At 27.4% G+C, this 27,786-nt stretch overlaps 2 protein-coding genes across 11 annotated transcripts in view; one reads left to right on the top strand and one right to left on the bottom strand.

Annotated features, from left to right (window-relative positions):
• The window catches only part of LOC142332836 (EF-hand domain-containing family member C2-like), a 367,638-nt gene that overhangs the window by 257,967 nt on the left and 81,885 nt on the right, over positions 1-27,786 (bottom strand). The gene's annotated exons all lie outside the window — the stretch shown is intronic.
• The window catches only part of LOC142332841 (facilitated trehalose transporter Tret1-like), a 66,420-nt gene that overhangs the window by 10,620 nt on the left and 28,014 nt on the right, over positions 1-27,786 (top strand). Inside the window, exons 1-2 of one of the 4 annotated variants that reach the window (XM_075379482.1) lie at positions 7,937-8,416; positions 26,387-26,580. In XM_075379482.1, coding sequence (XP_075235597.1) covers positions 26,523-26,580 — 58 coding nt within the window. In that variant the 5' untranslated portion in view covers positions 7,937-8,416; positions 26,387-26,522. Of the gene's footprint in view, positions 1-7,936; positions 8,417-18,537; positions 18,768-26,386; positions 26,581-27,786 lie in introns of those variants that run through there. The other 3 variants (XM_075379483.1, XM_075379480.1, XM_075379481.1) reach the window with 3 other exon arrangements.

Raw genomic sequence — 27,786 nt, 5'->3', positions numbered from 1 at the left:
AGTTCATGGAATGACCCTAAACTGCTTAACACAATAATGGAAGGAAGTAATTGTGTAACACATTCATACAGCAAAAATTTTACTTTCATCTGTTATCATACATTAATTACAATCACATACGTATATGGCATACATGTAATCTGCCAACAATTTTATCTTTGTTTGCTTCAACATAATAAGAAATTTAGAATAAAAATTCATTCGGTAGGAATATTTAATTCTTAATAAATACAGACATAATACATTTTTATTGCACATCTAAAAAGATTGCCTTGGAATAAGAAACACAAATGATTTTCTGAACAGCAACAAAAAACATTTACAGATAATTTGAAACACCTTGCTGTTCTACTAACATAAAAAAAAATTAAAAGAAAACATGGTAAAGTAAAAAACAGTCCAAATTGTTTTTATCTAGTTGGAAACTAATGATGAAGAATAAATTTTATTCATATTTTACTGATGCAAACATCTGCCGAGGCATTTACATCGCTGGCATCCCGACTGAGGCCTGGGTAATGACTGTGAGATGTAATCAGTCAGAGGCTCTACAAATGACCTCTGGTAAAACCCCTCAGGACTTGAAACAGGTTGGGATGATGAAAAATAAAATTATCTATCATGAATCATTTCAAAATAAAAACGCAACAAAATATTTTTTTACACACTTTATGAAGTCGATCAACATTTTTTTAGATCGGTTTATTATATTTTATTATGGGCTGAGAAAATAGAATTTTAAGAAATTAATTACTTCTTTAAATTCAAAATGGCAGACGTAAAAATTTGTTACATACAACCCTGAACACACATACCAAAACATCGATCTTCACACTTTGATAAGAATTCTAACAGAGGATGTATTACTTACTATTAACACTTAAATGTAGCAATTTTTATAGGTTCTTTATATTAATCCCTTTGAATATTAATTTAAAATATAGCAGAATTGTGTTTTACATGCTGCAAAAATTTATATTTTACTGATATTAAAAATAACTATTTCATTGCTTATCATAGCAGCAATTTTCAACTTTTTTTATAATTTTCAATTTATTTCATTAAATTTTTTACCACTGCCAAAATACAAGGCATAACATCTGATTTAGCAGTTTTTTATGATAGATTTCTAAATATTTTAATAAAAATTTCATGGTTTTACCCAGACTAACATAACATATTATTAACTGTTCAATAATATGATATTATTGAACAGTTTTTGTAAGATCCTAAAGCCCTACATGACTAAAACCTGACGGTTCTACCCATGAGCAACTTAAAACTGAATCGCTGCAGACTAGACAGAGTTGCAACAAGTAAAATTTGATGAATGAAATGAAAAATTAAAACATAATTTATATGTTTATCGTAATTTCACAAAGATGTTTGAAGTGATCACTGTATAAAGGATGGACCTTTTGTGCTTAAGTGATCTTTTTGTGTTATATATTTTTTTGGATTGGCAGAAATTCTTCCTTGAATATTGGCTACACCCTCTAGAGTCCTAACACGAGATTACCTATTTAATTTTGTGTTTAAAGCTGACCCATTTTATTCCATTTTTTAACCGCTTCAAACTTCAAAAATTTTATCCTATCAATCAAATTTTCTAACTTCACTTTAAAATTATGATCATTTAAAAAATTATGAGAACCCACACCTTTGAGAATCCCATTTTCATTTTTACACTTTTGAAAATGAAAATACTCAGTTTTACTGTCTCAATCCCCAGATTATTTCTTTTTAATTAAATTTCTATCTAACGCAAAACAATATCAGTTTAATTTTGTATATTTTTATAAGAGATATTACAAACACTCAAACGTAGCTAGGCAAAGCAGCATAATTATTATTAAATGTGTTTAAAGGATATAAAATATACATTAACTCAATAAATTAATATTTGCTCATAAAAAACATCAATAAAAATGTTAAGCATAATCGAAGTTGGTGAAAACTGTCTATTTCATTTAGTTGTTCATAATAATAAAAAAAAAATATTAATGTTGTTAATTTTAAAAATTAAAATTAATAATTGCATCTCAAAATATTGTATCAATATATCAAAAATATTTTTTTTATTTTTAAATTTATTATGCAGTAATACTTATAAACCGGTTGTAAGTAGTTTATTTTTACAAATAATCTTTACTATATTGAATTTGATGTCATAAATTGAACGAATGAAGTGTGAATTGTTTAGAACGCAATAAGAAAGTCATTTCATATAAGTATCAAATATAATTTAAGAGGATTTTCCTAATCCAGTAATTAACATATGTTAATTCTTAAGAGCCTCTTCAAAATATGATAAAAACAGTTCACAATTCCTTTTTCTCTTTATGTGATAAATTTAAAAGACAACAAATGCTTTTTAAAAAGTAAAAAAAAAATGGATAAAATGTTCAAGAAAAAATAAAACTATTGACAGACAAAAAAAAAATTAACAATGGAAAAATGGTGGTTTGTCTTTACAAAGATATATCAACTTACTAGAAAAAAGAAGGTTAAGTATTTATTTCATAAGAAGAAGAAAGAAGGGAAATTATAAGTCTGTCATTTTTTACAGTAAGATTCTCCAAAACTGAAACTTTAAAAAAATTAAAGACTTCTAATCAAAATCAGAAGATTCTCTTTCATAATGAAGGTACAGTGGTGCATCTGTACTAGTTTTCTGAATGTAACTCTATATTATTGAGTCGTATATCACCTGCTAAGCCCTCGATTACATCACTGAAGTCATCTATCTACAAATTCAACAAAAACTTCTAGTCAAGTACCAAACCTTATATATACAGCATCATCTATCACTCCTCGTACTCTAGTTTTGGTGATTGTTAGCCACTCACCCATCAGAATTCCAATTGTAAATTTAAAAAAATCCAACAAACAATCTGTGTAACACTGAAGAGACAAGAATCAACTCTCCTTGAGGTTCAGCTAAAAGCAATGGATTGTTGTTAAAACCTGACTCAGTCCAGGGCTCATTATAGATATGATTCACTACAGATTTGGTGGGTTGGCCACTCTACCTACAAAAATGCATGAAAGTTAAAGCTCCTACACAAAATTTAAAAACAACCTTTCGAGGTTTTTAAAACATTTCATGGTTATTTTAATTCTCACCGTACACTATTTCTTATTAATTTTGTTTTGCAAAGTGTATTTTGACCAAATAAATGCAAAAATAAACTTTTAATCAAGAAGTACAAGAAGATACATTCCTAATATTTTAATTACAGATAAGAAAACAAAAAAAAAGTTAAGATGTTAATCAGGATTATGATTAACCTTCAATAAATGAGTTCATCATTCGAGGTTCAATAAAATCCAATCAGTAGTTTTCAAAATATATATGTATTGATGAAAATATTTTTATAAAAATGAAAAAGCACAGATGATCCATCTAGACGAGTTACCTGAACCAAATTTATTGATTAAATATTCGACCCGTTCCAAGAATATTAAGAAAAATAAATGCTTACACATATCTGCACATGCACGCACACACAAAATTTAAACCAAATTTTTGCTATAAATTAATGAAATCATATAAAAATCACTTTTCATATTTTGTAGTCAAGAGGTCAAGAAACACCAAGAAATAAAAATAAAATAAAAATTCATTCGGTGATGAATTGCACATAACTTGGTCAGCATGGCTGGGAATGTTAAGAAATTCATTTTTGAAAAAATGTTTGGTGAAAGTTTAAGTGAATTGAATATATATTTACGCTTACGCCAAAAATGGCAAAATGAACCTATATGAAATGAATTTAAATCCATTTTGATTACATTTCAGTCTTTTAATTTTCTTGAAGCAAAAATGTTCAACAAAATAAAGCAATAATCAAACAAATATTAGTATAATAGCATCTCAATTTATTTAACGATTAAAATATTCACTAAAATTGATATTAAATATAAAATCAAAATTAAAAAAAATTTATTCATTTTTTTTTAAATTTGGGAGCTCTTCTATCAGGGGAGGGATATATTAAGTTACTTTTGATTTTAACAAAATATGTTTCAAGCATTAAATATCTAAAATTACAAAAAAGCTTTTTCATTTTGATGGTTCCAATAGTCAAGGACAGCAATCTGTTAAAATTCATTTTTTAGAAAATAATCCCTAAATGGTGAGAGAATCAATTTTAAAAGAATTTTTTTTTTTTAATTTAGAAAGTACAAATACACAGCTGTATTTCTAAACAAAGAAAATTGTTTGCAACTTTCTAGGAAAGGGATGAAAATTTTTGGCTAATTTTTTTCAAGAAATACTAAAGGAAAGGAATCTGAAAAAATTAAGATTTTTTTAAATGCAACAAATAACTTGAAAAGATGAATTTAAGTTTTAAATTTTAAAAATAATAAAATACTTTTTGTTCCCACAGACTATTAGAGTGGGATGGGAAAAACATTTATGGTGGTAGGAAGGCCTATCGATGTAGAAAATGCAGATGCAAAAAACTTTCATTCATTCAAAAAATTTTAAATATTATTTTAGCCAAAACATTCCCAACTCTGTTTTGGATTATTGCAAAGATTTAATACATTTCCCTCCCCCTTATCTTGGAGGTAATTCCTGTTCACTGAATTTGAAGAAAATCGGTCAAGAGAGTCCCAGAATTATAAGACCAAATACTATTTCAACACACGCACAAATATTCAGCTAGTAAAAAAATAATTTTTTTGGACTTTGAAGCATTGGAAGAAAAATTTTTTCCATTATTTATAATAATTTATTTAAATTTATTTTTTTAATGTTTCCTCAAGGCACAAAACATTTGCATAAATATTCAGATTTAAAAATTGTAGAAATCTAAATTAGTTCTACATATTAAATGATACTATCTAATATTTAAATCATTTAATACTTAATTTTAATCGAGATATCATGGATTATAATATTCATTTAAGACAAATTCTTTTAAAAAAATGTACATTTAAAACTATATTTGAAAAAGAATAATCCATATAATATTTCAGGAATGTATACAATAAAATGTGGAAATTATGATTATATAAACAGGAAAACAATATCAAATTTATTCCAACATGATTAAACACTTAACTAATAAAAAGTAAAAACATGCGGTACAGATTTAAAAATTTCATGAAAATATGAAAATGCTTACATAAGAGAAACACATGCATAACAGAGTAAAATATTTTACGTTAAAGAACATAAGATGTAAATAAGTAAATAAAACTTGAATCAAGAGACCAAAAAAATTTTCATTTTTACCATCATTAAATATAAAAGCCACGTGAAGTTTTCAATCCGAATCTCAAAGGTGTAGGGAGGTATAAAGGAGTTAGGGTTCATATCTCAACAGAACCTGGAATAAATAAAGATTTTGGTTATATAAACAAAGTTTGTTAAAAAAAACTCTTCCCCAAAATGACATACAAATTCAAAAACATTAAGAACTAGACTGAAATTTTAATAATCTTCTAGATTAATGTTTTACATTCAAACGTAGTGCACAAATGTATAAAGTAATGTCACAATTAAATATTGGAATTTAGGTATATAAAAAAGGTACGTAAATAGTCTAAATGAATTAAATCTATATAATCAGTTTGGGGTACATAAATCTAATGTATTAAACAAAGATGGTACACCGATATATAATACGAAAGGTAAAGTCGATAGATGGATGGAATATATTGAAGAGTTATACGGAGGAAATGAATTAGAAAATGGTGTTATACAGGAAGAAGAGGAAGTCGAGGAGAATGAAATGGGAGAAACAATACTGAGATCTGAATTTAAGCGAGCATTAAAAGATTTAAATAGCAGAAAGGCTCCTGGAATAGACGGAATACCTGTAGAATTACTGCGCAGTGCAGGTGAGGAAGCGATTGATAGATTATACAAACCGGTGTGTAATATTTATGAAAAGGGGAATTTCCATCAGACTTCAAAAAAAGTGTTATAGTAATGATACAAAAGAAAGCAGGGGCAGATAAATGTGAAGAATACAGAACAATTTGTTTAACTAGTCATGCATCAAAAATCTTAACTAGAATTCTATACAGAAGAATTGAGAGGAGAGTGGAGGAAGTGTTAGGAGAAGACCAATTTGGTTTCAGGAAAAGTATAGGGACAAGGGAAGCAATTTTAGGCCTCAGATTAATAGTAGAAGGAAGATTAAAGAAAAACAAATCAACATACTTGGCATTTATAGACCTAGAAAAGGCATTCGATAACGTAGACTGGAATAAAATGTTCAGCATTTTAAAAAAATTAGGGTTCAAATACAGAGATAGAAGAACAATTGCTAACATGTACAGGAACCAAACAGCAACAGTAACAATCGAAGAACATAAGAAAGAAGCTGTAATAAGAAAGGGAGTCCGACAAGGGTGTTCCCTGTCGTTACTTTTTAATCTTTACATGGAACTAGCAGTTAATGATGTTAAAGAACAATTTAGATTCGGAGTAACAGTACAAGGTGAAAAGATAAAGATGCTACGATTTGCTGATGATATAGTAATTCTAGCCGAGAGTAAAAAGGATTTAGAAGAAACAATGAACGGCATAGATGAAGTCCTACGCAAGAACTATCGCATGAAAATAAAAAAGAACAAAAAAAAAGTAATGAAATGTAGTAGAAATAACAAAGATGGACCACTGAATGTGAAAATAGGAGAAGAAAAGATTATGGAGGTAGAAGAATTTTGTTATTTGGGAAGTAGAATTACTAAAGATGGACGAAGCAGGAGCGATATAAAATGCCGAAAAGCACAAGCTAAATGATCCTTCAGTAAGAAATATAATTTGTTTACATCAAAAATTAATTTAAATGTCAGATTTTTGAAAGTGTATGTTTGGAGTGTCGCTTTATATGGAAGTGAAACTTGGACAATCGGAGTATCTGAGAAGAAAAGGTTAGAAGCTTTTGAAATGTAGTGCTATAGGAGAATGTTAAAAATCAGATGGGTGGATAAAGTGACAAATGAAGAGGTATTGCGGCAAATAGATGAAGAAAGAAGCATTTGGAAAAATATAGTTAAAAGAAGAGACAGACTTATAGGCCACATACTAAGGCATCCTGGAATAGTCGCTTTAATATTGGTAGGACAGGTAGAAGGGAAAAATTGTGTAGGCAGGCCACGTTTGGAATATGTAAAACAAATTGTTAGGGATGTAGGATGTAGAGGGTATAGTGAAATGAAACGACTAACACTAGATAGGGAATTTTGGAGGGCTGCATCAAATCAATCAAATGACTGAAGACAAAAAAAAAATCAGTATCTATATAAAAAAAAAAAAAACTATAAATCCTTTTTTTGGATATTTTAGTGACCCCGCTGAGAATACGTTTTCTTTTTTAACAGACCTCAAGATATCAAGAAATAAAAAAATTCAATACCCAAAATTATCCCATAACAATAACTTTCCATATTACAATAAATACTAAAATAGTATGTCGAAATATCACATTCAACAGATATCAACTTTTTTTACCGGGCAGAGGAAGGCTCCTTCTTAATACTGTCTTGAGCAACATCCTGTTGTCAGGTACTGATTAACACATGCTAGCCTGATGATACTTCAATGTAATAAGGTTAGAAGGGCCGCTATTTATTTGAATAAAAATGAATTGGTAAATAAAATATGTACAGCCAATCAAACACATAAACCTCTTCATCAAACATATCATAGCCATTGTGAATCGATTTAAGCCATATCAAGAATCAATTTAAATAAGAATGTACTGTATATTAAAAAAAAACATTTTGAAGAATAATTAATTTTTGTTAACAATTACAAGTAGTTTAACTAATTTAGATAACAGACAGACAATGATAATCTCAAGTTCTTTTTTTAAATGTTAAAAAAGGAGATAAAAATAAAATTAATTTAACACAATTACTTGCAGCATAGTATTAATCTAATATTCTAGACAGCATTTAAATGTAAGCTATCAAATCACTTAAGTTAAAAAGTACAGTAGTGACAATAATATAATAGTAAAATTTAAATCATATTAAAAAAATTAATGGGAATACAAAACGTGTTAAAAAGTACAATAAATGTTAATAATAATAATATAATTACGATAAATGTTAAATTTTAATCGTATTCCATGAAGAATGAGATATTTAAATAATTTATATCAATCATACAAAAATTATTAAAACAGAACAAACAGAAATATACTAATGACCATATAATAACATAGCTGAAGTTAACGACGCAGGTGTATAGTGATGAGATAAAGAAATGAGCTGTTAATTTTGGATATCATACATTTTAAAATAGTGTTAAATCTTAATATATCTTTAATAATGAAACAACATATTAAAAAAAAATTTAATTAATATTTTGCACTTAAAATATATAATAATACATTAATAAAGGAATTTAATATATTTTAACAACTGTAGTGTCATCAACCAACAAGTAAGTGACATCAGTTTTTTTTATTAACTATATTACATAAAATAACAATTATATATACAATGTTTTAACAAATGACAGAGAGAGAACCAGTAAAAAATATTTATTTCTAATTTTTCAAATGCTTTCTACACAAAAGCACTTGAAAAGAGATGGGTGAAATAATAAGTAATAAAAAACATTTCACATATTATCATGGCAAAATGTTGTGATAGTACTTTTTATTAATTAAAAATAATTATCTATTAATTAAAAAAATTATGTGAAAATAATTAAAGATTTTTTTTAGAAGTAATCATGGAGTTCCTTTATCAATGTAGCTGTTTTTCATGGTATAAGTATTTAAACAGATATTATTATTTACATTCAAATAATATAATAATTTTATGTTGTTGCAATATCTTGAATGCCTTTAAAGTATTTAAAGTGTGCAAGATACAAGCAGCACCAGTTAAAATTCTTATGTTTGAGTATAATGATGTTCATTATACAAGCGGTACTGAAATGGACAGAGTAAAGATATAACTTGCAGCACTAAATATCAGCTTGCCATGGCTCTGTGTAGACAGTAATACCTCTTCAGTAAGCCTCACATGGGATGCTTGTTATTCATTGAAACCACTACACTGTTTTGAATAGGTATCCTTACAAAAGATATTAATTGATTGTTAATACTACAATTATTCACATTTGTACATATTTTTGTCCAATTTAGTGTGTTTGTCATTTTCACAATATTATTTTATTATTTATGATTGAAATCTTCGCTTTCGTACGTTGTGTATAAAATTTGTGTGCTGCATTTAATATTTTTATAACATCCAAGATTAGATTTACATACAATGCTGTTCAAAGCATCTTATAGAAATGGAACACATACAAATAATGAACATTTTAGATTTAAATAGTACATCAAACCCAAGATTCCAGCACGCTTGAATGATATGAAATTTAAAAATGCACTAAATTTGACAAAAACTACATACCATTTTCTTGGTAGCATTTTGTTTTTCATCCAGAAGAAAACTGGATTCGTATAATTCAAATACTTCATCATAAAAAAAATGATAGGGCGACTATATCAACCTGCTACTAACAGTATTAATAAACAAATATGAATATACATTAAAATATTATTAGAATATATAATAAAGAGGTTTTTTTAACTATTTTAAAATTGATGCTATTAACAATAGCTCCATCAGTAATTCCACAAAGCAACAGCATAATTACCTCCAAAAAGAATCTTTATTTTTAATATATATTTTAAATATTATTTAAAAAAAGTAATATGCATACATTCGCATAAAATTACTTTTTTTAATCCAAACATTTAAATAAATCTAAAAAAATTATTTTGTCATAAAACACTGTCAAACAAAAACAACAATCCAGCCCAAAATCTCCCTCACAAACAGCTACATACTCGCGCATTTCCTTCATACAACTTTGATCTAAATAAAATCGTACTTAATTTATAACTTTTTCTCAACATTAAACTATACCCTCACAGCCGAAAACCACTTTGCCCTGAATGATACCCTCAATCAAATCAACATAAATACATAAAAATTAAACAACTCCCATATAGTAGTTGATCTAAATTGTTATTAGACATACCAAAACAGTATGTATATAAAAAACAATATGTCAGACTGTACAATGGAGTGGCAGTATCTCTCTTTCATCTGAAAGAGTTCAGACATCAAACTGGTGCAATTTTTCATACTTTAAAAATTTCCGCACTTGATTCCCTCCATTAGGTACACATCAAGAAACCATTTCACATATATCATACCATGTCACTTCCACACTAACCCCAGAAAAAAATGAGAAAAAAGACAATAGAAAAAAATAATTAAAACAGTATTTAAATTATGTTTTATTATAATAAGAGTTTTATAACTTATATCCCAATTATATTATAAAACTGGGATGCATAATAATTAGTAAAAATATTTATTAATGCTCTATTGATCTCAATGACAGAATTTCAATTTTCATTAAGAAAGGTCCCAGATGCAAATGTTGGTCACTTTTCATAAGCTACAAGGACATTCCAAATAAATAAATCTTTTACTCTGATCGTAAAATATTAATACATTATATATAGATCACATTAGAGATGGATAGGGGTATATTTCAACATGATTAAAAAATATAACTAACCTAGCATTTGCCTAAATGAAACAAAATAAACCATGGTAAAATTTTGATTACAGCAGCATCACAGAACACACAATTATAAGATAAAAATAGATGAAATTGAACACATATATAAAAATGTTAAGATAAATACATGAATATTATGTATAAAAATAACAAAATAACAAAAAAAATAAGTCCTTGTTTATGACATATATTGAACGGAATGCAGAAAATTCAGGGTTTTTAAAATTTTTTTTACTACATTATTTAAAAATCAGCAGAGTAATATTTTTTTCTGTAAAAGAAAATCCTTTAATTATATTTTAAATAATTTTTTGGGATTTTGTAAATGATTCAGTAATTTATTAAAATTGACACAAGAAGCATATCATCAGGCCTTTTCTTGTAAGCCAAAGTATGCGTTGAGTTGCGCAAAAACAGTTCTGTTGTCTAGTGTGGAAGAAGTGGATATTATGTTTTTTTACAATAAATGCTCATTTGAGCAAAGAATGTACATTCATAAACATAAAAACATATATAAGTTTTACATATTTTTAATTGACAGCCTTTTTTTTGTATCTTGAAAACTCATTCAGGCTTTTTGAGGAGCGCAAGAGATGATATTATTCTTTAAACAGAAATATATATAAGCATAATAAATATTAAATAATGATGACAAGCTTAGTATTTTTTAAGGCGCTTCAGTGCTTCAAAACAAAGCAGTACGGTTTGTATTTGTTGAAAATGAAAAAAATTTGATCATCCCAAAAGAATTTGTCATATAATAATGGCCAGAAATTTTCACTTTGTACAGAAATAATATCTTTACCGATAATGTCCACATGATCAATAATGTTACTTCTACCTGGAAAGTAAAATGTAATGATTTATCCATATTTAAAGTTAAATGGTTACAATCCATCTAGTGAATATTTTTTTCAAAATTTTGAGGTAGGTCATTAATAAATAATAAGAGAAAGTAGACACTTCCTTACTCCACACATTATATCTTGTATGAGAGAACCTACATTTTACACAAATATTCTTATCAAAAGATTAATTTCTACCACCAATTTAAGGTGACTTTAAAAAATTGTGAGCAGCTCTCTTATACCAAAGCTACTATGTTTTTCATTAGTAAAAAATTTTTTCATGACAAAAAATTGAAAATGAGATGTTCTTGTTATCTGCACAATTTTGTATATTTTTCAATAACTGGAAAATGGCTGTATCGATAGATAAATCTTTCTTAAAATCATTCTAAAACTTTATTAATATGTTATATGCTCTTCAAGAAATGTTAAAAGCCTATGTATCGTAATTTTTTTTTAAATACTTAAGAAAATATGCGCAGAACAAAATCGATCTAGAATTATGTAAATTAAGTGCTGAACCTCTCTTAAGGATCAATGGAAATCAATGGAAAACTTACGGCAGCTCAGAAATATGATTGCTAAATACAAACGTCAAGCTTATACGGTGAATTAATTTATATAACATGAAATTTTCCTTTTCCTTTTTTTTCCAACACCTTAAATTATTTTTGTAAATAACTTTGAATCTTTTCAATTTATATTCAGTGTAAATTAACTTTTACACTTATTTATTAAAATTCTGATTAAATTTGAATTTTTTGTTAATATTTTCAAATCATTTTTAATAAATTACATATATTTTTAAATCTTCATAATTATTCTTAATTTACCTGCAAAATAGGAGGTACTCTATTCTATCAAAGATCACAATTTTTTTTTATTATTATTTCAGAGAGGGAGTTCCTTTGGTAATATATTTCTTCAAGAGAAGATATTATTTTAAATAAAAAATTATTTTGTCTGTGTAGACGATTTGAAAATATTTTTCATTTTTTATTGATATTATTACTTAGTAATGACTATAATGTTATAGCAAAATAAAATATCGCTTTGAGACAATTCTAGTAACATTTTGACAAAATTATTTTACACAAAAATTTAAGAAAATTAACTATAAAATGTATCTTGTTTGTATTCCAGAAAATCATAGCTCGTAAATTCTAGCACTTATTTCACATTATTTTTCTGCGTAGTTTTATTTTTATTTTTATCAAAACAAAAGGTTTTTCACGTTTGTGAATTTCTTCTGAAGGGTTTCTTTCTTATCATAGGTATTATCCATTTCTAGGTTTATCAATGAAGAGAAATAAAATTAAGTGCGTAATTAAAAAATGGTATAATATGAAAAGAACCAAAGTTTGTTTTAAAATACCTTCAAAATGCTTATAGTGCGTATAAGAACTTACTGCTAGAAATTATTGAAAATGTTGTATTTGATTATGATGATAGTCAAATAATGTAAAAGTTAAACAAAGCGCTTTGATAGAGATGAATTATAAAATACCTCATGTATGAAAACAGATTCGACAAGGGGTTAATTTGTAGCCTTTGACAAAGATAAACAGATACAATTAAAGGATTAACTTGGAATTTATAAGTATTCAGAAACTGAATATTAGCAGTATGCAGAATATAATGAATAGAAAGATACTTTAAATTACTGTTTAAAATGTATGTATGAAAAAATTAATGGATGAAACAAGGAATACAGTAAAATATTCGAGCATGTTCAGAGACTACATTAGATCTTATTAGGAATGAAACACTTCTCAGCCACTAGTTCAGCCCTTTCTGCAACATACAGATAGGAAACAAAGACCCAGGACCGTCTCACAGATATAGAGGACTGCCATCCTGATCAGATAAAGAAATTGTTGTCCTGCTAGTTACATTAAGATAAAGCATGATGCTCCTAAGATGAAAACAATGAATTACCCAATTTCCATGATATTCATTCAACAAAGAAGTAAAAGATAAGGTAAAGAGAAAGTGTTGATCAAATCAGTGACGATCAACCTTTTTATCAAGTAACTTACATCTTGCCGAAACCCCATTTCAAATACAACTTATACATACATGTATATAACATCGACTTATTCTTCTTATTAAATAGCAGGAAACCATTAGAATATTGTATCCGGTTATATAATTATACCGGGCGAAACAATTTTCTGATCGTTAAAAATTATACTGGTTTAAAGATTGTATCTGTGCCTTAATAAAGTAGAAATATTACATTAGATCAGAAAAAAAATTCTTGCTTGCCAATCGAATAATTTGAAGAACCAATTTAAAATATATGAACTCGTGAAAAATTAACAAAAATAATGAAATTTCAAGAAAATGAAGAAAAAAAATCAGACCACAATCACCATTACTCATCAAAAGTGAGATCAGAATGTTTTGTGCTTCAACCAGAAAACATAATACAACTAATAAAGTTCTTTACACATCTTCAACCATGAGTGGTAAAATTGTATTCAAAATTATCACCAATTTTGTTATTTGTATAAGCCAAATCAACAATTCTGAATGGCATTTTTTATCAGAAGCAAAACAGAAATAACAAGATGATGCAGTTGTATGAATCATAATTGCAGATTATATGAAATTAAATAAATCTGTTACATTAATTATACAAAAGTCTATAATTTATTTTATCAAGTAAATCGTCAAATTATTATTTACTCTGATGGAAAAATGTTAACTTTAACTCAATTGATTCCTCAATAAGTTGAATTTAATCTTGTTTTCAGTAACAGTGCAATCCACATGTTCTTTATAGATTTTAAACTCTTGCTATCTTTTTACAATAAAATACTGTCAAAAATAAGAATACTTATATTAGCTAAATTGTGTCAAGAAGCCTGACGAAACAAAACTACAGCTCAAATATTGAGAAAGATGTATTCACTTAAACAATTGCTTTGGTACCACTGTAGTAATCACATTATGTGCTTCACTAACAGAATAAACACACTAGACGGATTTCAATTGTATGGTGAACAGTTATAACTTGGTATATAATATGGAGATGATAGTTCAAAATGAACTTAAAAATGAATATCATAATATTATGTATTTTTTTGTTAAATAATTTTATCAAGTAAAGGATTTTTAAGAAGTATAAATTATTTTATTTTTAATGTAGTAAATATTTTTTTGTAATATTATAATTGAAGACAGTTTTACTGTCAGAGGCTTTCAATTTGGAATGGATGGGACAGAGCTTGGTCCCTAGTTATTCTGATACACAAACTTGCAACACTGTAACCCAAATATTTTGAATCTCATCAAACAATCGTGATTTTTAGATCAATAGCTAAATTTTCCTTCTGCTTTAAAAAACAGAAAAATGTATAGTATCAAAAACTTTTATTTTTAATCGATGATTATTTTAAAATTTTAACAGTTAATTAGTTTTGAATACAAATATAATAATAATAATAATAACTTAAAATTAATGAACCTAAAATAAAATATGTATTTACATATAACGATAAGTTAATTGAGATAACTGATAATACGCAGCTTACTTCATTTTCTTTAGTGCATTTTATAGTTTATTAAAGTGTATAACATTTAATTCAGTAAGCTCATGATTTCACCAAAATAATTAAACAAAGAATGCATTTTTTCTGCTAATGATAAGGGGTCACAAAAACAAAACGAAATCCTTATCTTTCTTGATAAGATTATATTTTTTTTTAATAATATTAACTTCACAACATTTTAATTATTATTACAGATACTATGTAATATATTGGGTGATTCAAAAAGGGCTTCACAATTTTAAAAGCATGTAAAAATTTATTTGTATAACTTATAGAATCGTTTGAGGTCACATTTCATAGCAAAACACATCAAATTTTCACTCATATAGTTCAATAGTACAAAATTCGGCCACCTGCGATGTCACCAGTGTTGTTAACAATGGGTACATTTAGTGGTGTGGAACACGCTTGATGTTTCATGATTGTAGTCAGCAACTGTATTTGAACGTAATTTTTGTAGAAAGTATGGTAGACAGCCTCCGAGTAAGCTCATAATTTACTCTTGGCATTAAACACTTGTTGACAATCACCAGGCGTCTCTGAAGTTGTTGTAGAACAATACAAAGAAAGGATTTGCACATAGTCAGAAGAAATGATGTGCATCATCTGAGACTGGCATTCCACAAACGACTGGTTGGTGCGTGTTACGTAAACAATTGCATTTGAAGTCGTACAAACTAACTGTGGTTCAATACATTAAAGTTGACGACAAAGTTGCTAGGCTGCAGTTTTTGTGGAAATGATGGATAGAATTGCAGACGATGTAATTTTTTGTGATGAGGCAATGTTTTACATTAGAGGCAAGGTGAACACCAATAACTGCCAAATATGGTGTGGCAAAAACCCTCTTGACAATTTGCAGCGCATTCGTGATAGCCCTAAGGTCAATATTTTTTCTACCACAAGCAAAGAAAGACTATACGGTCCGTTCTTCTTCCAGGAGGCAATCTCAAATGGTATCTTTTATCTAGACTGCTTCAAAATTTTCTAATTAGTTAACGATGATGGCCAAGAAGGATGCCATTACTATCAGCAAGATAGAGTACCACCTTACTACCGCTTAGAAGTCCGAGATATTCTTGATCCTCAATTCTCAGGTCGGTCGTGAAGCTCCAATAACATAGACACTTCGGTCCCCAGATCTGACCCTCGTTAGATTTTTTTCTTGTGGGGTTTCATTAAAGATCAGGTTTATGTACCGCCTTTGCCTGCTGATCTTGTTAAACTAACACTTTGAATTAATGCCTGACTTGCTAGCTACAGTTTGGAATGAAATCTACTTCAGGTGGGATGAATGTAGCAGCACTACAAATGAAAGTCATATCGAACCAAAATGAATGTTCCGAATCTGTAAGTTATCTCAATAAATGTTTCTATGCTTCCCAAAAAAATGTTTCATAACCAATTACATCAAAACAATTCTAAATGGGAAGAAAACTTAAATATCAAAACTCAAATTAAATACAAATAAAAAAACAAACATTAACTGATCTTAATTTTATAATATATTTGCTTCAATAAGACTGTAAGGTATTATTGATTTATATTATTGAAATTATTTCAAAGATTTCATTATTAAATAACTAAATAATTAAATAATGAAATTTAACTCTAAGTTTTCATATAAAAACAAATAATCAATATAAAGATTTTCAATTTCCTAAATTAATGCACATTTTAAATAGAAAACAACATAAAAGTATTTTTCATTTTGAATCCAAATCGTTCATCTAGAACGAATTCCTAAATAAACTAACAGAAAAATCACTATGGCAATTTCTTATAACCATATTATAATATAAATATATTAAAAAATAATTCTGTACTTTTTCAACATTGAAAACACATCTTTTACCATAAGGATATCATCCGAAATATATTCTTACTATCGACTAAAGAACAAAAGAAAGTTTTAATAGAATCGAAGTTACAAAAATACTTGATCGGTTTTTTTTTATAAACCCACCCTCTTAAAACAAGATCAACATTTTCACGTAAATAATTTGAAAAACCCATTATTAAAAATTTACTCCGTTTTGCTCTGTTAGATCGCACCATTATTTAAGTAATAGGGTGGAGGTTTAGTCGGTAGTGCGCAGGAATACACACGCCCTTGGTTATAACTGTCGGAACCTGTTAGCGAGCCCGATACTGCTTAGATGCCCGTAAATGGGGTTCCTCTTCACAAAAAGGTGATCCCAAATGGTAACTATTTTTTGTTTTCACTTTTACTGTAATTATAGTTAGTTTTCCGTTTTATGAAATGGAAAACGTTTAAATAAAAACAATCATTATTAGAGTCGACAATACTTTGTCTTATAACGTCGTGACCTCATCGTAAAAATCGATGAATTATAAAAAAATATAAATTAAATAGAAAAATTTTTCCAGGATTTGCTTAATTCGTTACAGAGTTGCCAGATTTTTATATAAATAATGAAGAGTTGTCTCTATGTAAAATAAATTTAATAAACAACCGACAACGAGATCAATTTGTTTGTTTGTTTTTTTCGAAATCAGCTGATTTGCGAAGACGCGTTCACCATTAGACCAACCCGATGAGTTTTAGTAATTAATACTGACTTTTAAAAATAACAGAAAATCGATCGTCGGTAATCGATTCGTACACCTACAGCCAAACAAATACATAACCTACCGGTTTGATCAAGTCGTTGAACGCGTCTTCACAAATCAGCTCATTTCGAAGTCGAGAGTTCCAAGTTGAAATCCCAGTAAAAGCAGTTACTTTTATTTAGATTTGAATACTAGATTGTGGATACCGGTGTTCTTTGGTGGTTGGGTTTCAATCAACCACACACGTCAGGAATGGTTGACCTGAGACTCTACAAGACTACAACACTTCACTTACTATATCATCCTTTGAAGTAATGCCTAACTGATTCCCGGAAGCTAAACAGTAAAAAAAAAACACCCCTTTATCAAGCTGCAGTGTATACAATTGAATTCTCGTGCTCGTGAATTTAATTTAATTACAAGACTACATTTGAGGTCAGACACAAAACATATAATTATCGAAAAAGAGCATAAGCTCGTTTTGTTTCTAAAACAAACAAAACGTTTAACTATTAACACAATTTAAACGATGAGTAATAACTAGACTGGAAAATTAACTAAGTCCTCGTATAAATAAATGAAAAGAAATTTAAGTTAGCGAAGAGGTTATAGGTCGCGGACCAAAAGCAATTGTATATGATCAAAGCAATAAAAACAAATAAATATCATCACACATACTAATAAAACTTAAACGATACCGATTAATGTTCGTTTAAAAAGTACAAACGGCTTAAAAATATTTTTATCTCTGCTACCCTCTCCATTAACATTTGGCTTAAAAAATAAAACATCTCTTTTTCAGTCTTAGTCGCATTCACTCTTTTATCTTAAACGTATGGCTTTTTTCCTTACGATGTAAAATAGCAGGATATTTTGTAAACATTTAGATAACTTAAATTTTAATCTTTTTATGAGTCTTGCATTTATTTTAATTTTTTTTTAATAAAATTATAATTCATTCTAATATTGAAATAAAAAAAAAATGATTGTTAATAAATATAAATTTTGTTAAGCAATTATGTAAAATGTTCCAAAATTAATGATTTCATCTAGTGATTAATATTAAATAAAATACTAAATGTGAAAATGTATTAAAATATTATCAGTAAGACTATACATGAAAATAAGAAAGTCTTTGAACGTACTTTTATAAAATTATTACAAGTAGTAGTACTAAATTAAAAAAATGGTGAGAAAAAAAAGGTAAGTCTTATTTGTTTTTAATATAATTTGTACTATAACAATTCATTTTTTTTAAATTCCATAAAACAGCTCTTGTTTATAAGAGTACAACTTATATAAAATTAATGTAGAAGATCCATAATACATCAGTCACTTTCAGGACTACAAGGATGACAAAATGGGAAAGAATGATAAACAAGATTCATACATACACACATACAGAATGGTTTATAATCCATTTCCCTATTCTTTTTTTCCATAAGCAAGAGCCATGGGAATCGGATCGGCCATCCTTATTATTACATCTGCGACCAGGAGGACAACTGCTTCTTTAATGAAGCCTGGGTTGTGTAGCAGTCTCTGTTTACCTACACAACTGCTCGATGACTTTTTACAATTTCTTACAGGGGCAGTTGCACAAAAAGCCAAAATAGTAACAGCTATGTGCTTAGTTGGTTATAGCCAACTCTCCTACTCTTCCTGTTCCATAAAAAAAGAATAAATAAATAAAAATCTTACTGAAAATTACTATATGTTGCAAACATAATATCATACAAATTTAACAAATGCAAAAAAACTTGTTCAAAAATGTATATTTTGTAATTTATCAGTTATTTCTTTTTAGACCATTATTTTGTTTAAAGTTAAATAATTTTTTCCTTTCTCTAAAGCTGACAAATTTGTCATCGCATAAACTATACTAAATCGACTTCAATTCACCTCTCATACCATCTGATGCGCTTTGTAAATATTTCATCTTATTCCATCCCATACACCCTTCTTAAATTTTCACTTCTTTTTACAAAGTAAAGAAAGTATAGTGATTGCGAAAAATTACGGTTTTCAGATTTCAATGGAAATATCCATTTTGACCATGCTTGAATTCATTTTGACTAGTTTTAGCTTCACGTCTGTACATATGTATGTATCTTGCATAACAAAAATAATTAGCCGTATAATGTTGAAATTTTGGATTTAGGACTGTTGGTAACATCTAGTTGTGTACCTCTCCTTTTGATTGCAATCAACTGAACCAAAAGGGCCCAAAAAAGCTAAAATCAAAAGAAAATTTGGATTTTGGACTTTTTCTTAACTTCAGTAATAAGCCCTCACTGAGAAATTTTTAACGATATATCATAAGTGGTTCTTATTTTCATTGGTACCAGGAGTTATAGCCAAATAAAATTTGAACATACTTTTACATGGTCTTACAAGGGGAAGGCACATCAGTTCAAATCAGACTTCATATCCTTTTTTTTTTTATTTAAATACATTGATTTATTTATAATTATTAATCTCTGTTTGTAAATTTTTTTACAATAAATAATAATTCAAAAATAACAATAAAAAAAATATCACAAGTTATTAATGAAATAAAGTTTTATGTACTTTTCATTTTTTTTAAATGTGTATATGTAATTTAATAGGCGTTCAAAAAAGTCACGTGGTGTCCACATCAGCTTTTTTAGATAAATGTTATGTGTATTTAAAATAAACATAAGAAATTTCCAAAAATTCTGTATCTAACATTTTTAGAATTTTTTCTTGTCAAATTTATTTTTTTTGTCTGATATTTTTTCAATCTCTGATATATTTTAACGTATTTCTTCTAAAGGGAAATAGCAGTTTTCAATTTTATCTACAGATTTACTACCGGTATTTTGTTATACAAACTACCGTCCAACAGGGGCTCTGTTAGTTCCAACAGCACCTCTGTGACGATTACTTTATGCCTGTGATACATATATACGTTTTATCTTTATTCGTTTAATATGTATATTTTTTTAAATTTCATTTATACAAAATAATTCTGCTAGTGTCACTTCAAATTATATGTAACACTAACAAGATTGAGTGTTCTTTAAATAACATACGTATTCAGACAAGTAATGAATTAAAGTGATAAATTTGGAAGGTTTTACTGAAATTTATTTTTTCCCACTATTATTCACAAAAACAAGTCAAAATAATTAATTTAAAATTTGCTTTACGCAACAAAAACAAAAGGAAAATATTTTTCCCAATTCATAAAATATAAAATTGGAATTCTTTAACAGAGTATTAAATAAACATTTAAAAAAATAATAAATACATCAGTAAAACATTAAAAAAAATTCTTTTACAATATTTCTCTAATTTTTAACAGACTTCAAAATTACGAGTAAAAAGTATCTCATATGAATATATATGTATATATATATATATATATATATATATATATATATATATATATATATATATATATATATATATAATTTATTTATGTTCAAGCCTTACTCTTCATCAAGTAAACCAATTTCAATAAGCCTGCTTTTATTATGTACATGAAATCACTATGTTGGTCCCATTGTAAATTTTCCTGAAAAAATTATATCATCAATGAAGATAATTTAAAGATATTTTTCTTTTTTTCTCATTATCAAAATTATTTTTCTACTGGCAGGTGTTTGTCGATGATGATAGATACTGATAAGCACATTGATCTGATAAGTACATCTATCTAATGTATCATTCTAATATTCAAAATATTTCAAAAGAAAAATCTTACAAGTAGAAATATCTCGAACATATAACTAATATTTTTGTATCCATGTCTTGTTTCTATAAGATGATTTCCAAAGGTCAATATTATTATTTATATATTGCCTCCTAGAAACAAAGAAGCCTTATAAAGAGATGAAAGCAAACATCTCAGAAAGTTATAAAAAATTGAACGATATGAAAATTAGAAACACAATAAACTTGTTAAAAATATAAACATGTGTTAAATACCATAAGTGTAATAGTTTAATTGAGATTATCATGATCCTGAAAATGGCATATATCTTCCACATATAATTCCCTCAATTAAATGTGTTTTCTTCCTTAGAATAAAAAATATGTCTGCTAAGCTTTCAGCAGAAAGTGAGAAAGTGACATGTTCTCCTACTGATTTTTATATTAAAATCAGACTTTAATCACATATTAATGAAAAAATTCATAACTTATCTGTTCATATCACAAAAAAAAAGTAATATTGATACATTTAGATTAATTTCAATTATAAGTTTTAGAAAAACTATGAATAAAACATGGTAAAGAAATAATCAAGTACAATTACTTAAATGTAAAATAATTGTACTCGTGTATCACATATCCTGGAGAAGCAAAGCTTAAGTGAATAAACTTCACATTAAATTGTAGAACATAGATCAGAAAAGAAAACTGTATGTTTCAGTTGTGATAATATTTATACGCTTTGAATTTATTATTATATTTTTACTTTGTCTATTGTGAGTAAATAACTGACAAGAGCAGCTTATTATTGATGCCCTTTTGCAGGGCGATAGGAAGGGGTTGAAAACTGCCAAAAATGGCAGTTTCTAACCTCTTTTGGAGGAAACTCCATCAAAATTTTTGAGCGGTTCAAGTAGCTTATTTGTATATTTACAACTACAGAGGAGGAAGCACCCAAGTGGCAAGCGTTCAAAAAATTATTCACTGGATAATTTGTAACCAGTAAACTTTAAATATGGATAAAATCGCTACATTTTACTTCTCAGGTAGGCCTAACAATGTTGATTGTGTGGATAGAATTACCGTTGACAGAAATGATTGTATTTCTGTGGCTAGTAAAGTGAAATTTTTAGATATTTTATTACACGACAAATTCTTTTGAGATGATCAAATTGACTTTGTATATAATAAATATAAAACTTACTGCTTCCTTTAAAACACCTAAAAAAAATGCTAAGCTTTTCATCATTATTTGACATTTATTTTGGTTATGTATACTCCTGTCTAAAGCATAATATTGTCTCTTCGAACCCTCTTGAAAAGCTAGAATGAGCTGAAAATGTTTAAAATTTGCCCTTATGTCTATGTTTATGAATGTGTGATATCTTTGCTAATAGAATAGTCATTTACTCTTAACAAAAATAAGAATATCTACATCTATCAAACTAGACAACAGAACTGTTTTCATGTAAATCAATCCTTCAATACAATTCATTAACAAAAATCAATACTTCACCGTACACAAATGGCCCTAATTACACTTATGCTGTCATTTTTAATACACTACCAGACTGTTAAAAAAAATTCTTCCCACTAATTTATTTATAATACAGATTAAAAGATTTTTAAATACCAATTTAATTCTTTTTCAATTTCTGGATTTTCTGCATCCTGTTCAACATGTTCATAAATATATGCTGAAGTAATTTTCAATAGTCTTCCGAATTGTGAATTTTTTTGTAGTTTCATTATTTTTTATCTTATAATTAGTTGTGTACTTTGTGATGCTTCTCTAATCGAGATTTTACCACGGTCTCCTTTGACTCACCAGGAAAATTCCTTTTTCAAGGAAATAAAAAAGGATTGCAAAAAATTTCAGATTTCAACAGAAATATTCATTTTGACCATCTCTGAAACCATTTTAACTAGTTTCAGCATGACATCCGTACATACATAGATACATATGTATGTACGAATTTCGCATAACTAAAAAAAAATTAGTGTAGAATGTTGAAATTTTGGATTTAGTACTGACCATCTATTTGAGCACCTCCTCTTTTGATAACAATCAACTGAACCAAAAGTCTCCAAAAAAGTAAAAAATTCAAAAAATTTAGATTGCTCTCATTGAGAGCTTTTCAATGATATATCATAAGTGGTACTTATTTCCATTGGTTCCAGAGTTATAGGCAAATAAAATTTTAATTAATGAAATATCTTACAAGAGGAAGGCACATCAGTTGGAATCCGACTTCATTTCCTTTCTTTTTTTTTTTTAATTTAAATGCATTGATCTATTAATAATTACTAACCTCTGATTGTAAAAAAAATTTACAGTAAATAATAATTAGTGAAATAAAATTGTGTATATGTAATTTTAATAGGCGTATAAGGAAGTCATATGGTGTTTACATCAGAGTTTTTGTATATAATCTAGCATATCTACTCATCGTTGATCCAATTTTTATAATGTATATTATATACCAAACAGAATAAAAGATTTACTTTTTTTATTTTCATATTTTGAGTCAAAAAATTTTTTTTAATATTTTTACTTTATTTTGGTTTAAATCATGATTTATCTGACCAAAATTCCTGAAATTAGGCATGGTAGCCTGATTATTAAGGAATGTAAAGAGGGTTTGACCATAACATTTTAAAACTAATATTGTTTAATACTTAAAAAACTGTTTAAACATTTATCATATGTTTGCCAATATTCAGTTCTACGTTTTTGACAGAAGCATAACTTCGTAAATAACAGCTGTCTTAACACTTATTTAGTTTCAGACAAATGTTGATTGCTGGGTCCAAATAACAGCTATGTGGTTGGCACAGATAATTTTTTAATCGTTGAGTTGTAGTAGTCAAGTACTGGCAGACACAATTGGGTAAAAAAATAATGTCATTAGCAACATATTTTTTCTCTGAATTGTTTAGTGAAGTCCAGTTAAGTATGCCACAGCCTGTGGACTTACTGTGATTCCATTAGACACATAATCAACTATGAAATAATTCCAATCACAGAAACCAACTCCTTGTTACAAAGCCTGATTGATTTTCATCAGTTTTGAAGGAAATCGTCAATAATACTACTAGATTACATGACAATTCCATGTATAATCACCAGCAAATATATGCCTAAGAAATTCATTACCCTTTCACTTTAAACTAATTGAAAAAAATCAAAGCTATTTCTACTCGCACTTTCTTGTGTTTTTGTCAAGAAATACAGAAATTTGTTGGTTTCCAAAATGTTCTGTAACAGATTAAAAAATTTGAAATAACTAATACAAACTAGTCCGGATATTTCCTAACATTTTTTAAAAGTTAATTCTTGATAGATTATTATATCATTTAAATAAACATATTATTTTAGTTAAACGAGCAGCATGATTTTGAAAAAAAAAATTCTACTAAGATGATATCAATCTCTAGAGTAGAAAAGGTGGTAAATATCTTCACACAAAGGAGAAAAAATTATGGTATGTGTTTCTAGGTTAATCTATTATGAAAGAGAAATTAGGAAGTGTTTAAGTTCCAGGTACTTCACATAAATTGGTAACAGAAAACAATGTGTTGAAAGTTAAAGACATATGTGATAAAAATGAAATTAGGACAGAGATTTAACAGCTTTTTTAATGGAATTAGGCATCTTACGTAGTTTGAACTTTAAGTTCCATTTTATTTTTTATTAACATAAATGAAGGGATTAGTTACTCCTGAATTAATTATTCCTAATAGTTATTCCTGAATTACTTTGATAATTTATGTATTACCTATTTCACAGTAATATATGCAAATGACACACTGATCATCACTTTCGATAAAAATTTACATACTCTCACTGCAAATTACCAAATAGAACAGCCCACAGCCCACCGATATAAAATATTAATTAAAGAAAAAGCAACCCTTATATAATTGTGAAACAAACATAAAAACTATAAATATAAATTTACTTGTACAATAACATCTGAAGATGTTATGCATTGTAAAATATTTTACTGCTGTTATATTTGGTGATAAAGCAGTAGTGGTGTAGAGTGTTAATTTTCTTTGGCTTTCCATTGAAATTCCTGGAATCTGTTTTACAAGCAATAAAAATAAAAAACTTGATACCTGTTGAAAAGAGCAGTATAATGCATTGATGGAGCATGACCTATGAGTATAAACTTAATTTCAATTTTTTTTTTCAACTCTTTAGAAACAACTTTTTTCAACAGAATAATTTTTGTCACAAACATTCAATTTTACTTCATTGAATACTTTTTCTCATATTTATCACTCGATCTGTTTTTTATTTCACATTTAATTTCAAGCAAATTATTCTTATTTCAAAATCACCGGACCAAATTTTGAAATTCATATATAACAGATATTTTTTTTTCTGCATTTTAAATTAAAATATTATATTGTATTTACAGTTACAAAATTTTGCCCAAGCTGAGCTTATACAGCATGGAATTGAGCTGACTTTTTGTATTGCTGATGAGAGGTCACCTGTTTTTTGAGGGTCTATATTTTGCTGTGTTCCATGTTCATTAAGTAATACTATGCACATAGCATTACATTTCCAAGAAGTGTTGTTAATTAGAACTCTATAATAAAGAGTGACCTGGTGAAGAACTACTTATCTGATATTAAAATTTTCAAACAATTTACCACTGTTATTCTTGATTAATTGCTTCACAGACTAAATTGGATTAATAATTATATATCATCAAAGATTTAATGAATTATTAGTATAGACAACATTATTAGTCATCAAAGCAGCATGCACTAACAGTACAACCATTATTTAATTTCAGTGATATAAAAAAAAAACAGTTTTAAAATGTGAATTTAAATGTCGGCATTTTATGCTAACAATCTTCAATTTTACAAGCCTACTGTCTAAAACATAAACATGTTATGGAACAATCAGCATGTAACAGATGCAATTTCATTAAAACCTGATTGCTTACAATAAAACATAATTTAACTGTGCTTTTGTAATAAAAGATTCTAAAACCATCAATAACATTTCATTCCCTCAAATTTAGCAAATGTTATCTAAATAAGATAAAAATTAATAATTAAAATTTTTCCAGAAATAATAAGATAAAAAGAAATTAATCTTTTTTAATTAATCTTTTTTCCAGAAATATATTTACAAACAAAATAAATAACATAACACGAAAACAACAGAATAAAAAAAACTTATTAACACGCTGACATTCCAAAAAGAGAGAGGATTTTATTCGGCAGAAAAACTGTGGATGAGCAAAAGGTAGAATCATGACAATTATTAATCTATCAGGAAGAGTATTCCGGCAATATATAGCTGGATTAACTTGTAAGTATTTAAAAATAATTTGCATACTACTCGTATTTACAATTTTTTTATGTAATATCTCTCACCAAGAGATTTACATCTTTGATTAGATCTAATGTTTTATTTACCAATCGATTTGCTTAAGTTTTGTCTGAACATCTAAACAAGTAAAAAAAAAATGCATGCAATTAAAAAAACATTAGCATTTTACTTTCCAGCTATATATATATATATATATATATATGATGAACAATCAAAAAACCATCTACCAGGTTTTTTGGACAAATCTCAATGTTTTGACTCTTAAGGATTTATTAAGACCAAAATCTCAAATATTTTTCACGATGGAGTATGTACATGCATTCAAACATATGTGTATGTCTAATTGTTTTTTGCTAAATATCTTCAGATTGAAAGATTTTGTTCAAACATGGTCAGTAGTATGTATATATAAATAGCATTTTGTACTACAAAAGATGATAATTTGTATTATAAAAAGACTGAAACCATGGACTCCTGCAAGCTTTTAAAGAATTAAAAATGTTGACAACTATATATTTGTGAATGTATAACAAAAAATATGTTGAAGAATAAGTTGTGGGATGTAGACTGTTCTTAATAATCGCTATGCGTTTGACTTCATCTTCCGGTTCCACATGGAGTAGCATCTCTTTAATTTCAATTTATAAAGGCTGAATTCTAATTTGAAAAAGTCCATCATTCTCTACATATTCCTTGCTGGCAAAATTTATTACTTAGAGCAGATTTTATGAAGACTGATTTTGTTTACATATTTAATAACTGCTTTTTAACTGTATTGAAAAATGTTTAACATGTATTTTTTGTGAAAGTTTGTTTTATGTTTTGCAATTTGCAACTGCTTATTTACTTATTATTTATACATTAAAAAAAACCAGCAACCTTCTTAAATATGAAAGGAACTATGTATGCTTATGTTCTATGATTCACTAAGAAAAACATCAATCTGATATGGTCATAAAAAAATTTTGTTGTGCAGAAGTATGTAAAGGATCACAAAATGGGGTTTTTAAAAAACGCACGCATGGTCTTCTTGAAAATGATTAACAAAGGTAATTTGTGCTTAAATTATTGAGCTTCATAAAGCTGATCCTGAATGTGTTCTAAGTGTTGTGTTTGAGAATATATTTATCTTCTTTTATCACAATGGTTTGCTAAATAAGCATAACAGTTCAGAATGTTTATTTT

Source organism: Lycorma delicatula, chromosome 12 (genome assembly GCF_047948215.1).
Source record: "Lycorma delicatula isolate Av1 chromosome 12, ASM4794821v1, whole genome shotgun sequence".
NCBI lineage: Eukaryota > Metazoa > Arthropoda > Insecta > Hemiptera > Fulgoridae > Lycorma > Lycorma delicatula.
The sequence above is the reverse complement of the archived record's forward strand: the minus strand, read 5'-3'. Positions and strand labels throughout refer to the sequence as shown.